This window comes from Echeneis naucrates, chromosome 6 (genome assembly GCF_900963305.1).
Source record: "Echeneis naucrates chromosome 6, fEcheNa1.1, whole genome shotgun sequence".
NCBI classification, from domain to species: Eukaryota; Metazoa; Chordata; class Actinopteri; order Carangiformes; family Echeneidae; genus Echeneis; species Echeneis naucrates.
In genome coordinates, this window is record NC_042516.1 from 8,674,230 (window position 1) to 8,690,623 (window position 16,394).

General features: G+C 40.9%; 2 protein-coding genes across 3 annotated transcripts in view; one reads left to right on the top strand and one right to left on the bottom strand.

Annotated features, from left to right (window-relative positions):
- The first annotated feature begins 1,189 nt into the window (after positions 1 to 1,189).
- Positions 1,190 to 7,195, top strand: LOC115045515 (protein lifeguard 1). Its single transcript, XM_029505249.1, has 10 exons — positions 1,190 to 1,294; positions 1,632 to 1,800; positions 2,205 to 2,283; positions 2,751 to 2,804; positions 3,062 to 3,152; positions 3,281 to 3,318; positions 3,883 to 3,970; positions 5,726 to 5,815; positions 6,447 to 6,494; positions 7,043 to 7,195. The coding sequence occupies exons 1-10, from the start codon at positions 1,190 to 1,192 to the stop codon at positions 7,193 to 7,195; spliced, it is 915 nt and encodes a 304-aa protein (XP_029361109.1).
- Positions 7,196 to 9,949: 2,754 nt separating this feature from the next.
- Positions 9,950 to 16,394, bottom strand: part of ankib1b (ankyrin repeat and IBR domain containing 1b) — a 28,249-nt gene continuing 21,804 nt past the window's right edge. For both annotated transcript variants that reach the window (XM_029504515.1, XM_029504516.1), the window contains exons 18-20: positions 13,350 to 13,461; positions 12,385 to 12,428; positions 9,950 to 11,504 (exon numbers count right to left, since the gene is read on the bottom strand). In XM_029504515.1, coding sequence (XP_029360375.1) covers positions 10,605 to 11,504; positions 12,385 to 12,428; positions 13,350 to 13,461 — 1,056 coding nt within the window. In that variant the 3' untranslated portion in view covers positions 9,950 to 10,604. The remainder of the gene's footprint in view (positions 11,505 to 12,384; positions 12,429 to 13,349; positions 13,462 to 16,394) is intronic.

The window sequence follows — 16,394 nt, forward strand, 5'->3', positions numbered from 1 at the left end:
CAACGTATCAGACATTTTAATAACTTCATAGAGCCCGATGAGGGAAACCTCCTTCCCCCTGCAGGCAAAGTTCTGTCTCTGTGGGAACCGACTGATAGCAGGCAGACTTTGCCCTGAACGGGTGGCAACACTACAGGAAGACCCGCCGAGCAGATTCCTGGCCGTCACAGCAGAGGTAAGATATATCATAATGGATACAAGTTTGATGCGATTCATCTCTTTATCTGAATGGTTCTAAAAGTAAAACAGCTGTTGATCGCTTTCTGAAAACTGGGAAACGGTTTAGTCATCTTCCGCCACAAGTGATGTTCGAGAGCTTTGTTCTGGCTAAGCAAACAGAAACAAAACGTCCACCTCCACCTCAAACACGAGAAAACATTTTGAAATATTTGTCTAAAAATATTTCCTTATTTTGTTCTGTCACAACAACAACACGAAGGTCATGTCTGGGGCCTTTCTGTGTGGAGTTTGGATGTTCTCCCCACGCTTGCCGTAGGTGTCCGTAGGTCTGAGTGTGACTGTGAGTGGTTGTTGGTCTGTCTCTGTGTGTTGGCCCTGTGATGGACTGCTGACCTGTCCAGGGTGGCCTCACCCAGAGAGAGCTGGGATCGGCTCCAGCACCCTGCGACTGATACAGTAAGTGGTAGAAGAAGAATGAATGATGCTTTTCTGAAATTGTCCTGATGGCCTTGGTGACAGTTTCCTACAACACGTCTTTTATGGTCGTCTTTTACTGTATAGTATTTTGTACCGAGTTGTCCAGTGTGTTAGTTGCTGTCTGAAAATGGGTCCAAATGTCTGTGGCCCCTTCCCTTTTTGGAATGATGGCCTGTGTAAACGTAATTTGTCTGTCTCTTCAATGACGACTGAACTTTCTTAGATCAATTAACCACAACCTCTTTGGCCATTAAATATACATACAGCTCTATTAAATGAAGGCTTAAAGACATAATTATGGATGTTAGTCATGGGTGGCTCTTTGTTTGTGTGATACATCATTTGGTAATTACCCATTTATTTGTTCCGCACTGACATTGGCCCATTAGCTCATTTAAAATCCCAGAGGAAAGCGCTGACATTTGTCAAGGAGATGCATTTGTGTCTTCGTCAGACCTTAACTCACCTGTTCGTGTCTTCTTTTACAGTTTTGTGTCTCAGTCAAAGTAAAGATCATCTACCTCTCATCGGAATGGACCAAACTAACGGTAGCAATACTGGTGGATATGGACTTCAACCCCCTCCATACAACGTTAATGACTATGAAGAGGGCTCTTATGCAGGGAAGCGGTATCAGGTTGGTAGTAATGTCAGAACATTTTTAGTGCAAAAGAAAGAGGAATGAGGGGGTACGCTTAAATCTGTTTCTTTTATCCTGTTAGTATTTCAGTGAAAACCACACACTTACAGACTTTGACCATCAGATTATTATAAAACCAAAATCCTAAAAATACCCACAAGCACTTTTTGTGCACATTTGATTGCACATGATTGATTTTCTTTCACCAGTTCACCTCAAAACTCCGCCTGCTAATGATGTTATATTTGTCATTGTTTTGGTTTTTGTTCGAAAGTATAATTCTCCAGTGGCGTAGTTTGAGCTGCCTGGCTTGTTGTTCGTTTGGATGTCTCAGGTGGGGAAAGGAAATGTTGCAGTGGTCCTGCCCCCCAGCTCCTACAATAACATGGTCAATCCGGAGCATGTAGCCGCAACTGGAAACAGCCAGCAGTATGGTGAAGCTCCACCTGTCTACTCTCAAGGCTTAGAGGAAAGCAGCTTCAGTGATGCTGCCATAAGAAGAGGTGAGGGCTGAGAAACGACAGGATCAGGCAGAGGGAAATCACAGACAGAGAAACGAATGTCGGGTTTGTTTTTTGCTTTCTCCATGGCTGAGAAAGGATAAACGATATTTATTTGCGTCGCTGTATTTTCTTGAAATTGATTATGAATTACAAATTATCCCCTGATTTGTGGTGCAGCCTGCCTCAGCTCTCCTCCTCCCACACAACAACACCATTTGAAATGAGAGGATGAAATGCAGGTTTGGTGAAACAACCGTTTTCAAAATGTGACGCAGCAAAACAACCCCACCAGCCCGTCTGCTTCGCCCTGGCAGATGTTATTGCAATTGTTATCCGTCTTCTTGTCTGTTTACCTCTTATGCTGTCGTGTCTCGTCATTTGTCTGCGTCTTTCTTTCTGAATAGGTTTCATTAGAAAAGTCTATTTGACCTTGATGAGCCAGCTGCTGGTGACGGTCGGGATCATCTGTGCTTTTCTTTACTGGTGAGACATCAGCACACAAGGGAATTCTGTCCTAAAACAGTGACATGACAGGCACCCATCCGTCTCTCCACCTTTAGTGTTATCTGTCAATATTTCAGAGCAGCCAGCATCAGAGTAGCACAAATACGACAGTTGTCCCCATAAAAACCCTGAACATGAAACACGGCGCTGCTCAGATCATCATTAATGTGTGAGCTGAGAGAAGTTGGTAGAGAATAAAAGAGCATTTCTACTGCATAATATTTTCTCTGGCGGTGGTGTGAAAGCTTTATATGTTTTGTATAATGGATGTGGTAGAACGCTGCTACAGTAATTTCTTTTCATAAATTGTATTCAGCCCCCATGTGCACAATGCTCTGTCCTCTGTTAATATTTAACAAAATCATTCTACTGCCTCTACCGAATAAATGGTACCTCTACCAAACATTCCCCTCTCCCTCTCCTCTGTTTTTCTCATCCAATAACAGGGACACACTCAGGAAATGGGCATGGGACAACTATTGGTTCTCCTACTGCATGATGTGAGTTTTTGTAATTAGGCACTTTCTTGTCTCAACTCCATTGACAACCTGAAAGTCTCCAGTTTGGCGATTTACCTGAATGACAATGTTGCTCATGGAAATCCATAACAGCAAGTCACAAACTGTCGCCCCGGCTGCCAGCTCTGCCATGCATAAATAATGCACTCAGCGAATTCTCACAGAGAAAGGAGTGTTATAGTGTATATAGTCTGTTTGCTTGCTATTTACGAAACCGTCTATATTCCCTGTAAAAAAAGGGCAGTGGTGATGGTGCTCATCATGGCCTTGTCCTGCTGTGACAACCTCCGTCGTCAAGTTCCTCTCAATTTCATTGCCCTGGGCCTGTTTGTGAGTAGAGGCAGTGCCAGCCAGGCATCAAATTAAACCCCCAACACACCTGCTCTTTTTCATTTTTTTTCTTGTCTTGTATTTACTTTCCATTTGCCCTTCCTGCTCTCTCTCTCTCCTGGTCTCAGACTATCGTAGAGGGCTTGATGCTTGGATCTGTGGCAGCGTGAGTATTCGATTCCAGGGATGAATCCCCACCTGATGCAGACTCATTTACGCAATAACAACCCTATTTGATTCATATCTGGCAGCGCGTTTGATACCAGAAATGAAGCTGTCATACCTGAGATGAGATGTTGTCGCTGGTTTAGCTAATTAAAAGGGATATGGAATTACATTATTTGGACTTAAGATAAATCCAAAGCAACACAAGTTACCGTTTCCATCTGTTTTTCCACATCGTGCCACTCAGTCATAAAAGGCATCAGTTGGAGCCTGACTATCAATAATACATTCAAATTATCATATTTATTGGAAATGACATAAATGAAATCAACAGAGGTAATACATTATGTAATGCACATCCAGTGGGGGTTTCTGCCATCACTCTGCTTGTGATGGATAATACAGTGATTAAATGGAAAAAAACATCTTACACGATTTCACATTTCCATTTTGGGTAAAACAGAACCCCGCTGTTCATCCATCCACTCTGGCTGCTGGCTAGTTAGACACGATACATACGGGGCGCTTTTCCCGCCACATATCTGTTTCATATTTCTGCATGCAGGTACTTTGATGCCGAAGCAGTTCTGTGGGCAGTCGGGGCGACAGTGCTGGTGTCCTTTGCCGTGAGTCTGTTTGCTATGCAGTCAAAGGTAAGATCTGTCACACACTCTGAGCTCAATGTGCAGTGTAGTCGAAAGTGAAATTTCATAAACTGCGGTGACTTGGCGATGCAGTCGGCTGTACATTTCCATATTCTGAGGAGAAAAAAGGGTTAAGCTGAGCTGTTGGCAATATTTTCTACATGCAGTCACCAGCAAAGGCTAAGAACTCTGATGGCTTTGCTATCCAGGCAAAACTGCGATTACTGCTGAGATCAGTGTATTTGCCACTCATGGTAATTCCAGTGTCCAGTGGTGGGACAGAGTTAAACCTCTGCCTGGGTTGTCCTCGTGCTGCCTGAGCCTCCTGCCATAAATCTTTAGTTCAGAAAAGGCCTGGAGCCTTTTGTTACTCCCTAAATCTCCCCTGTTTCTTTTTTGTGTGTCTCCTTTCACCATGAACTGTCTAATAAAGCAAACACACTTGGAAATAAATCTTTAAAAAGGCCCTTTCAGCGACACACTGGGAAACATGATGCTCCTCCAGTGAGATATATTTAAATATTGAAAAGGTCATTTCTTGTGTGTTTGGTGCACTCCCTTGCACTTCAGGATAAGAAAATACTCATTTGCATTTCTAATTAGCATTTCTGATCTCTCTCACTATCTGATCTAAACTGTACAGTAATACAATACTTGAATGTGAACAACTAATATAACTTTTTTTTTTTTCAATCAAAACACCTTTTATCGTATATGTGCGCACTTTAACAGTGTTAATGTTGCACAAAGATGTTGCTTCTTTTATTTGAAATAACTTGTGTAAGAAAAACGTATTAGTCAGAGTGAAGGTGCAGGAGGCCCTCTGAGAATCACCACACTGACAGCTTGGCTCGCTGCTTCAGTAAGTGGCTCATATTCAGAACAAAAGTTATTTTACAACCAGTGGGCTGAAAAATTTGATGATTGAAGTGGATGTAACCAAAACCAAATTGTTTTTTAAATCCTTCCTGATTGCCTTTAAACATGTTTTGCCACTTATTAAATCTGCATTTATTTGTTCTTTTAAGGTTTGTTAAAATGAGCAACCAGGTGTCTAATGATTATCCTCAGAATATATCTGGTATTCAATGCTCTTTGCTCATCACTCATCTGTAGCTTGAAGGTATGTTGAAGGTGATACCGGCATATAAATAGACCCTCATCCCGTAAAAGATATTGTATAGTCTTATTGGAGAGGGCTGTCGGCACCACAGATTTTCAGTTGAGTTTTTTCTTCATGCTCATATTGCCATTTACAAGAGATCATGCCCTGGAGCTCAAGCTGTTCACGGTGCTTTCTGTTTCTGTCTCTGTCACATAAGAGTCTTACACACTAGCTGCCATGTTTTAGCCAGACTTCCTCAGATGAACGGCGCAAGCGGTTCCCCTGTAGTGACTGCCATCTTTTTGCTGTCTATCTGAGAGGGATGAGGGCCAAAAGGCCATCTCCACTGCCACTCCTCTATATCTGCATTGCAACTCGTTGATTAATCATCCGGGATCGTTGTATCCAAAATCGTTTTTGTGTGTGTTCAACTGCAAAATGTCTCAGCGTTGAATAATCTGTGGTCCCACACAGCACAGCTGCAATGCAGACAACCGTGAGCTGACTGGCCCTTACAGCAACGATGTGTTTGAACGAGAGATGTCATGTCTACAGTTTTCTGTTTGAGAGGCTCGTCACATTCAATGTCGCTTCCCTCCCCCCCCCCCACCCCCCCCACCCCCCCCCCCACCCCCTCCACCCCCTCCCTCTGGCACTAGTGGGACTTCACTGCAGCAAATGGGAGCCTGTGGGTGTTTGCCTGGACCCTCTTTTCATTTGCATTACTTTGTGCTATCCTTCGATCTCAGGTAAATCAAGGAGTCATTGTGTTTACACTTGTGTTTGCAAAGTGAACAGGTTTGAAATGCATTGCAGCAGCATGCACATAAGAGGCATAAAGCCCTGTAGCTTTTATTCCCAGGATGTACTGGCACTGACCTGTGTGCTGAGCAGACTATAAAGAAGAGAGTGTGCGTTTTCAAAGCTCTCAGGAGTTACACAGCTCTCAGAGTGATGCATTTAAAAGTGCACTGCTGTTTACTCTGGCAGCTGGTAGTATTTTAGCCTAAAGCGGAGAATCTACAGAAGAAGGCATTCATTGATTTTAGCTATTTTTTTAATGTGACAAATATACTGAAACAGAAAATAAATATCAGTTTCATTAAGGGTCTTGTGTCCACCCTGTGTCAGCTTTACCATCACATTTACTGTACAGCACACAATGGGAGAGGAAACAGGGATAAAAGCATGCTCAGCTTTATCAGGCTTAATGGCAGACAGCGTATCAGCAGCAAACGTGAAGCAGATTAAACTTATAGGCATTTCATTTTCATTGGTGAAGTATTTTTTAGCTACATGTTACTCAAATTTGAGCCAGAAATAATCACAAAGCATTTTGCTGAGTGCCTCTGATGATTTTGTCTCTGATTGTGCCAACAGTATCTTTACATTGTGTATGCCTGCCTGGGGACCTTGCTGTTTTCCTTAGTGAGTACAAACTTCCTTTTTGAATGTTGTTGTCATAAAAACGGAGTGAAAGTGACTTTCTTTTTGAGCGTCACCACACGGCGCTTAATGTGAAGTGAGTGAATGTGATGTAAGATTTGATCCCAGTGCCAAGCAGCCCGCCACCAGGGTTTTTCACAGTAGATAGTATAAAGAGGGAGACTCTGGTTTTCTTGTGCCCTTTAATTTCAATTATGCACCACATAACAGCAGTGGGCTTCATTTTCACAGCCACCTCTCTGTGTGCCTTTGGCATTAACCGCAAATGTTGTGACCCATCTCGTCGGCTGGTGGAACAAACTGCGACTGCACACAGAGCTCAACAGCCTGTCAGCAGCAAGTCACAACTCATTTTCAGCCACACAACTGACTAACGACATTATTTATATGGCCTGCTTATCAGCACAGTCGTCTCCAGAGACGAGAAGTTCCTGTTACCAGTGCTGTTTTTCTTGACAAACATGTGCATGCACACACAGATGTCATGGCTGGACACGTTTTAAGCGTAATTGCCTGTCCCCTCTGTGCAGTACCTGGTGTTCGATACCCAGCTTGTCCTCGGTGGGAAACACAGGAAGTATGAAGTGTCTCCTGAGGAGTATGTGTTCGCTGCTCTGAACCTGTATTTGGACATTGTCAGCCTGTTCCTGCTCCTGCTGCAACTCATCGGCCTCTGTCGCTGATAATGAATCTGCACTGCTGACATCTCAGAAGGAGCAATGATGCCTACAACGGCCTTTTAAAGTCAAACTGGACAACACATATGTACTCTTGTTGAATTAAGACAATCACAACACATGCTCTTATATTTATGTATGACCATTAATATGTTTTCCCAAGATAGTTGTTTTACATCAAATGTGCTTTTGACAGTCCTGATTGATATTTTCATTGTGCTTTCATTTCTATTAAAACATTGTTTAACAGCAACAAGTGATTTACAGTAAGGTTAGGCCATTACAGCAGTTCAGTCACTGAGCCGTGCTGCATTTTATAAAACGTCACACTAAACTAATGATTGTTGTCGAGGGGATCAGTTTAAATGAAACTAAAACACCATTAAGACCAGAATCTGTCGGCTTTAACGCTCCCATAAAATTAGCTGGCTGCTCTGTGAATTTTTTCTCTCCAAAATAAGTTAGTTGAGAATTTAGGTGTCTGAGTAACCAACAAAATTAATGAGCACTTGTCTGAGCTTTATAACTAAAAAAAAAAAAAAAAAACAAACAAACAAACTCCAACACAGACTAAAACTCAAGACATAGTTTATTGGCATCACACATCAAACTTGTTTCATATAAAGAGGGAATGTATCAAGTATAGACTATGAAAGTGCAAATAGCATTTCAAGGATTAGTCGCTTTACAATAGAAAATCTTGATGCGTTACAAAATGTTAAGTCATTTTAAAATAAATCACCTGGACATTAGAGGTGAAATACAAAGGAAGTACAAATTCCATTAAGACTTGTACCCATATCATGCACAGCATACTGTTACACAAACAAGGCAACACGTTAACTGTTGTTTAACCCACTGGTATTAACCAGGTTACCCCCACTAATCATATGGCGCTCACAGTTTCACAACTTCAAGACACTTATCAAAGCATTCACTACTTTTAGATTTAACGTGGCTCTATACATCTGCTGGAAAGGAAATGTCATTTACTTCAGTCAGACATGAATGAGTCTGTGCAAAAACATTATAGGTTTTAAATGTAAAATACTGGTGTTCATTTCATACTGGTTCTTCACAATCCATTTTCTTGAATGGATCACTTCCACTTGAAATAAATACCTACTTTATATTGCAATTTCCCTCCATTTTAGTGTCTAGGTAAGATAGAGATACACATACAGTAAGTCAACTCATTCCAAAGTCAATACAGTGATTTTCATTTCTAAACCACAGAAAAACCTAATCTTTCCAACTGTAGGCCAAGAAGCCAAAAAATATCAAATATTTTTTCCAGTAATTGGGAACAAGACTTTAAAGTATGACTAACTGCAAGCCATTTTACCAACTCCTATAAAAATCATACTGGTCCACTAATGTAATACTACTGGAGCCAACAAAAAAACCTCATGCTACAAATATCTTGATGAAAAAAAAATATATATCAAGAGCTCATGTGTGCACACTGCTAAGTCTATGTTAGAGAAATGACTTTAAGGTAATAGGTGTTTGTTTGTTTGCACTGAAATTACTGTGTAATTAGCACTCAGAAAAACTATATGAAAAATTTAAATAACGGTGATTGACATAAAGGCACTGTACCTCTAACTGTGTAGAGAAACATTTCAAAGACATGGACTCCCCATGTGTTTTAGTTGCAATACACATTCCCACTTCCCCCGTACATTTCCCTGAAGTCCAGGATGTATGCCCAGTTCACGTTAGTCTTAAATAGGATCCACAGATTAATTACAGTGACTTGGCCTGATTAATTAATTCACCAAAATCTGAATGTGATTGTGTGACTATTTCTTTCCACTGCATTTGCCTCCGTGTATAAACAAGACTACTCAGTGATACTCCTCATTCAGTTGCTGTAGTCAAATGTTAATTTAAGATGAGCTGCAGTGGAATTGAGAATACGCCCTGCCAAAAGGTATGAACTGAACGATGCAGAGCGGTCCTCTGGGCTTGTCAGCGGCTGCTGTTGGTGGGGTTCAAAAGACTACTCCTCTTGAAAGGGTTCTCAGATTGAGATTACAATTTTCAAATGTTTTTGGGCTCCCTCCTGTTCGTTTGAACAATTAATAAAAAATGTATGTGAATGTTTAAGATAATTGAGTACACAACCATTATGGTCTTACTACAGATTTCCACGGCACTCTGCCACTTTCAAACTATGAGATTTGAAAATTTCACTCAGCTGCAACTTTAAAGTAAAGTTTGAAATATTCACATTCAAGTTTAGCTGAGTCTTTCTGAGATTGTTATGTGTCGGCACATTTTCATTGCTGACTGCAAAATGTACTTTTGCTAGTCATTGTTTGGCACCGGGGGCCGAGGGTGGCCGTAGTGTGGTGGTTAACGCTTCTGACTCACAGATTCTGGGTTAAACACCCCACCTCCCACACACACCCACACCCACACACAGACACACACACACAGACACACTGCAATGAAAGAAGACCTCCAGTCTGGATCATTGTAATTCACCACCATCAGGATGTCCCAACAGTCCTCTGAAAAGCTTTCAGCTGATCCAGAATTCTTTTTGCCCCACAACAAGAAGGTCATGGATTCAATTCCCGGGCCTGGAGCCTTTCTGTGCGGAGTTTACATATTCTCCCCGTGCCTGCATGGGTTTCCTCCCACCATCCAAAGACATCATGTTTGGGTTAACTGATGACTCTAAATTGTCCGTAAGTCTGAATGTGACTGTGAGTGGTTCTTGGTCTCTGTCTGTCTCTGTGTTGGCCCTGTGATGGACTGGTGACCTGTCCAGGGCGTACCCTGCCCTCACCCAGTGTGAGCTGGGATTGGCTCCAGCATCCCCGCAACCCGGAAACGGATAAGTGGTAGAAGACGAATGAATGAATGAATGTTTGGCACCAATAAATTAGGCAGATATAGACAGTGTTAATGATTTCTGAGGTGGTACACAACAGATTGAACATTAATCTGCTCCCTGTGTTCAGATGAAAAATACTTCCTCAGAACTGATCCAGACAAATACAGTAGGCTTTTACTCCAGTGGAAAAATACAAGCACAAGGTTAAAGTCTCTAAATCTCTTTATCGCCTCTAAAAACTGTATTACAGAAAAAGCAACTTATTCTTTTGTGGATCAGCACAAAAGACTATTTAAGAAATCTAATCACTGAAATGTATGACCTCTCCTTCAGTTAGCGTTTTCTTTTCAGGAGTTGGGATTGATAGTGTAGTCACCATAGCAAAATTCCCTGCGATGCTTAACTAAACTAAGCGTCTATCTCTTCTCCTACTTTCTGAGTATGAACATAAACATTCTTAAGTATACACTCCACCTCAATAGCTAATATTCCTCAGCTCTGTTCAATTTGCAGTATCTAGTGGTTTTTGGCCTTTGTGAAAGATTCCTACCATGTCAGCCAATCGGATCATACCAGGTGCACTTGCTCCTCCCACTCAGAGGAACTGGTGCTGGGCAGCTGGTCGGATACAGAGTCACAGCGTGGAGTGTCGACATGGCAGACCTTTGAGCCTGCATGCTCAGAATGGTCGTCTCTTCGGTCAAGGGTATCCATGTAAGGTAGTGGCACTGTGACCAGGTCTAACTGGCTTGGCCTTTCAGCAACAGCACAATCCTTTTCCTCCTTGGCACTCAATCTCTGAGAGCAAAAACCCACATCTGCCATCACGTCTTGAGGAAGGATACCACCACCAGATTTCTCATCATCTTGCAGGCAACCAACTTCACCTGTATGAAGAGCACCCAGGTTTGAATCAGTGTCAGAGGAGGTTGATGGAACCAGGGTGATACCCTGAGGATTCATGTCATGGAACCAAGCCATGATGTTGCCCAGCAGGTTAGCATTTTTGGCTAATGCGGAGGATGAGGATGGGTCATGGCTGCCACATGTTGTTGTGCCTACTGTGTCACTGGAAGAGGAGAAGAGGCCTGTTGATGAGCTGCTGCCAACTGGAGCCACTGGAATTGGCACAGAGGCCCCAAAAGCCCTTTGATGACTGTCACAGTGCTGTACAGAGGCAGGAACACCAGTAGAGTACTGGTTGCTGATGTTGATGTTGCCAAGTCTTGTCAAGTTATCTCCGAGCTCCAGCAGTTCTGAGCTGCTTAGCGAAGCTCTGGGGAGGGCCTCTAAACCAGGAGCACTCTGTTCAAGCCTGGAGGGGAGAGAGGTGCCAATAGCTCCCAGCGAGGCTTCATTGGCCAGGAGCTCATGATTGGACTCACTCCCTGCCATCCCAGAGTCCTGGAGTGACAGCTGAATGGCCAGCAGTATGTTAGGGTCGTCATCATCTAAGGAACCAAAACCCTGCACAGAAGGGTGAGTGGATGTTAGCAGTAATGTAACACCTGAAGCCAGGCCACATCAGCTTCATCTTATTGCAGAACAGGGAACACCAGCAGAGTTTGCGAGTAAAGTAGAAGCAGCAGCTTCTAACTGCTGACAGGCAAGTCACATAATGTTGCTTTGACCTGTTGGCAAATGCTTTTTGTTATTTATTTTTTTACAGAAGTTGAATTGCTTTGTTTTTGATATTTTACAATTCACAAAACCAAAATGGAAAAGGAATATGCTTGACAATATTATATATTTTTGCTGTGAACAAATCCCAAGAGTAATTTAGTCTCACGCTCTCCCTCTCTCTCTCTGACTCCAGTCAGTCTTTGGCTGCCAGTGCCACTTTTATTAAGATGAATGAGGATGAATGTTACCATGTGATTTTTTTTTTTTTAATCATTTCAATAAAGCAAGAGGTTTTTTTTATGTTTAAAACTCAAGAACCAATTTACCTTTTTATGTACATTATGTTCAAGTACTTGACCCGTTTCTTTAACTAATAAGAAATTACAATATAAAGACACACAAAAGATTCGTCATTTTATGGGATAATTTAGCCCTACTTTCTCTGATGATTGTTTTCAATCCTGTCTTCTGTGTAACTAAACACTGTGAAAAAATACATTGGAAAACCTACATTAAAATGAGTGTTAGAACTGTTGGCAGAAAAATAATAAAAATAATATAAAACTAGTCCAGAGAAATTTTCACAGCATCATTGAACTACACAATGGCAATGTAGGAAAAAGCCCCAGGAATCAATTCCTCTTCTTACATGCTGTTCTTTTTATATCATCTTTAAAATTTCACAGGCTGAAAGCCTTGGATTGGGATGAAAATGTGCACTTACCATCAGAGGACCTCGTCTTCTTTCACCTCCAATATCTTGTGTATCTTTGGGAAAAAAGAAATGGACAAAATGCCAACAGTCAAAACACTGTCATTAAAACAAAATTTTTACAGCAGCACTTACAAAGCAATTTAACACACTGCTAATTACCCCATTTAGGAAAATTATCTTTATTTTAGTGAACACTGTGAAATGATCACATAATAAGCAACCTGACAGACCGTGTGCTTTGGCACAACACAATCTATTAGCTGGCTTAAGAACTGCAAACTTTGTCCAACTTTCACTCAGCATAGCCATAAACAAAGCAGCACCCTGATGGATGACACTGACAGATTAGAAATATTGGCTTATTGAAATTGAGCAGTTGTGATTTTACAGAGTTTGGAACAAAACCCTGATTTGGTCCATATCATCGCATCAAAAACTGAGAACAGAATACTAAATCAATGCACTTGAATTTGATGTATATAGACAGACCCATGTTTGTTGCATTTTTCTGCTCACTCCTCCTATTTCCTAGCATCTTTTTAAAATCCCCACAGAAAAAATTCCAGTTATTGTCCACATGTATAATGTTGTCATCATAGAACAATTTCAAATGTGGGACTTTTTCTAATAAGTTTAGTTAACATATGACGGTTAATTTAGAAAGGTACTGTCACAGGACCTGGACTTATTGAAAGGCTTGAGTGAACCTCAACCTTCTAACCAATCAGAGAAAGCTAACGTCAGAGTTCAAGGCTGTCAATCAATACATGAAGGTGTTTCTGATAAGCTACTAGTCTTGTAACAGGGTTCAAGCTATCACTACCTGCCAGAAGATGTTGCTCTGGCTGACTGACAGGCTGGGAGGAGCACTTTGCATTCCTTAACTCTAATATTGTGGCTTTAATAAAGGACAGAGAAAAGCTATAACAAAAAACCAGTCCAACACCAAGAAAGCTGTCTGTTCACTTATGTACCTAAAGTGCTGTCGCTGGCATCATCGGGGTCAGGTGTGTTGCTACGCAGACTGGACATGTCACCTCGCCGTCGCTGCCTATGTCTCCGTCTATACTGGAACTCTGCATACTCCTTGAAACAACAGCAAAAACAAAAAAGAAAGAAAGAAGAAGAGCATTTTAAAAACACGTCGGCAAGTTGCTAAGTCTACAAACACTAATCATACAGGTTATCATGTTATTATGTTGAAAGCTTCTGCCAAGATTTGGCTCTCTCTCAATAAAGAAAATCGGGGTATCTGAGGACAGGACACTTTCTTCGATTAAACTTTTTGTGTGAAAAACATTTAATGTGTGAATATTATTCAGATTCAAGTGGCAAAGCACTTTGCTTAAAATATGGTTGGACTTTTCAGAACAGAGAGACTGCTTCAAACCCGTTTCATCCTCAGACCTTCAAACCTTAGGCCCCAGTTTAGACTGAATCAAACTAACTGGTAAGGAATTGGAAAGCAACAAGAGGACTGAGTTTCAGATGTTTGAAATAACGTGTGTGTGCGTGTGTGTCTGTTTTTGCACATGCCTGACAAATCTTAAAGTGAAGCAGAACACCTTTGCAAGTACTAAAGTGATGCTGATAAAAAGGAAAGCATATTAAATATTTCTTCACTGGCAGGTTTTAAAAACAAAAAATTGAACACTAAAATACAAATTTTGCCACTGATTAGAAATAATGGGAGTAAACTAGTCTGAAAGCGGTCTGCACATTCTTTAAGGGATGAGGTAGTGAGACTAAATTACAGCATATATATTATTATTTAAAAAATCAACAATTCTAATTGAACATTTCTGTAATGTGGTGGAACTTCAATTATACAGCTATAATAAATACAATCTATGTTTGCATGTAGTGTCACAGGTGAGCATGCATGTACATGTTCTAAACGACAGGACATCCATTTAAGTGCATATCAGGGTTCTTTGTATCACTTAGACAACTGTAATGTATCAAGAAAGGGAGATCCAATTATTATTATCCAGAGATATGTTAGTATCAGAAAGAGACAAAGCTTTATGGGAAACATGCCTCATTTAGTCATGTACTGCATCATTTTTCATTAAACATAAAAGTGTATGGTATACGTGTTGGTCACTTACACATTGTTTTTGTACCAAGCAGCAAGAGTTTCAGAGTTATAGTTCAATGAAATGGTCCGTGTTATGGTCAATGATCAAATGAAAAATGTTTTAGTGCTAAGCTGGTGAAAACAATAAACACAAGGCAGCTGCCTGGTTGGTGACAAACATGTAAAGGGTTATCAAGTATATTTTCATAATCATAAGCCTGTCAACCAAACTTGGACTTTCATGTTTCCCTTGCTCTAAAAATAGCCTGTTATAAAGTGATCTCCAGGCATTGTGAGAACCATGGAGCAGACCATCTGTAGCTGTGCCTGTGAGGCTGTGTCATCAGGCTGTGATTATTACTATGGTGTTCCCATTAACTACTGCAGCCAGGAGACAGAAGCTCTTAGACAGGTAAAAATAAAATATGATATTTTTTTTGGACCAACAAGGTATTCAGCGTCTGGTGTCACAAATTAATTTGTTGAAAGTGATTGATCCAGTGCGCTTGTTTATGATTTATATCTCACCTGAAATTACTGTTACAATTTGGTCTTTTAAAGATAAGCTCCTTTTTTAGCGTGTGTCCGGCTTAATTAAAGGAAGGAAGATATACACACAAACACATGCAATTATTTAAATTCATCTGTTGTAATGACCTCCATTCTTATGCATGCTTAAATGAATTTGTATGTGATATTATCAACACAGAAGAAATAGTGCTGCACAGCGAGCAGATGTTAATTGAGGTCTGACAGAAAATAGTCAGACAGTTTTACTAGTTAACTTTAGTTAAAACCAGCAATGTGATGATACATAAACTTTCATCAGTTTCTTACATGGAACGGCAGAGAAGAGAGCTGTTAAGATCCACTGCTTCACTTTTCCAGTGACTGTATACTAGTGACCAGCAAGAGAATTATCTCATGTCATGTGACTTAAAATTTTAAAATAAATAAGAGACAATCCAGATCTAACTCTATAGTTTGGGGACACTACTGTTATCTTGACAAATAGAACAACAATTTATGATGAGTTTGAAATATCCTCTTGGCTGAACATCTTATCCATTCGTTTACAGACAAGCGACCAGGCGACATATGCCTGGCTGGTGGCAGGATTGTTTTTGTCTGGAAATAGTGACCATCAAAATTTACCCAGTGGAACGTGGTTTGAATGAGAAAAATATCTGTCCTGTTGTGGCCGCTCACTTGGTAAGCATTAACTAAATAAGAGCTATGAACAGCATGGTTTTAAGCAGGAAGAAGACAAGTTTTAAAATGAATCTATCACACTGTCAGATGGGACTGACCTTGTCATTTGCTTGCTTGGTGACAGGGAAGTTCCTGGTTTATGATGTTAAAAGATGGACGCAGTAACCTGAGAGACTTCTGTTTGATGTAAGATTTGCATATTTGTGTTGAAATTTAATACTTCAGGAGAAGAAACCTTAGGAGTGACGGAATTGTTGAGCTGAGTGACTTTGTGACTGATGAAAGCTCTGAATGTTTGAAAATGGCTGCAGTGTGGTAACTGCACAGCAATAAAAACAGTAAGTGCGGTGTATTGACTTCCGCACCACGATCGACTGCATGGATCAAGCTGTTCAGGAAAAATAGGCAGGTCAATAATCAACCCATTATGTGGTCGTTAGTTTTATGAGTCAAAGTGTTAAGTACAAATGTAGGTTACTAATGCACAATGATCAGGAGCAACCTGCTTAGGTGTTTGCTAGGGCCCTGTGCTTTTAATCATTCCAACTGTGTGCACAGGGGAACACTGAACCATCTGGCTTCTTCACTGTGTTCAGTAACACGGTGATCTTTCGGTCATCATGGTTTGTCTATTTGACTTTGGCTGTTTTCACAGCCAAAGTCAAACTAGCAATATTAAAGAGTTAGACCACCAACTTCAGCTTTTGTCAGGATGGGAGCTGATGAG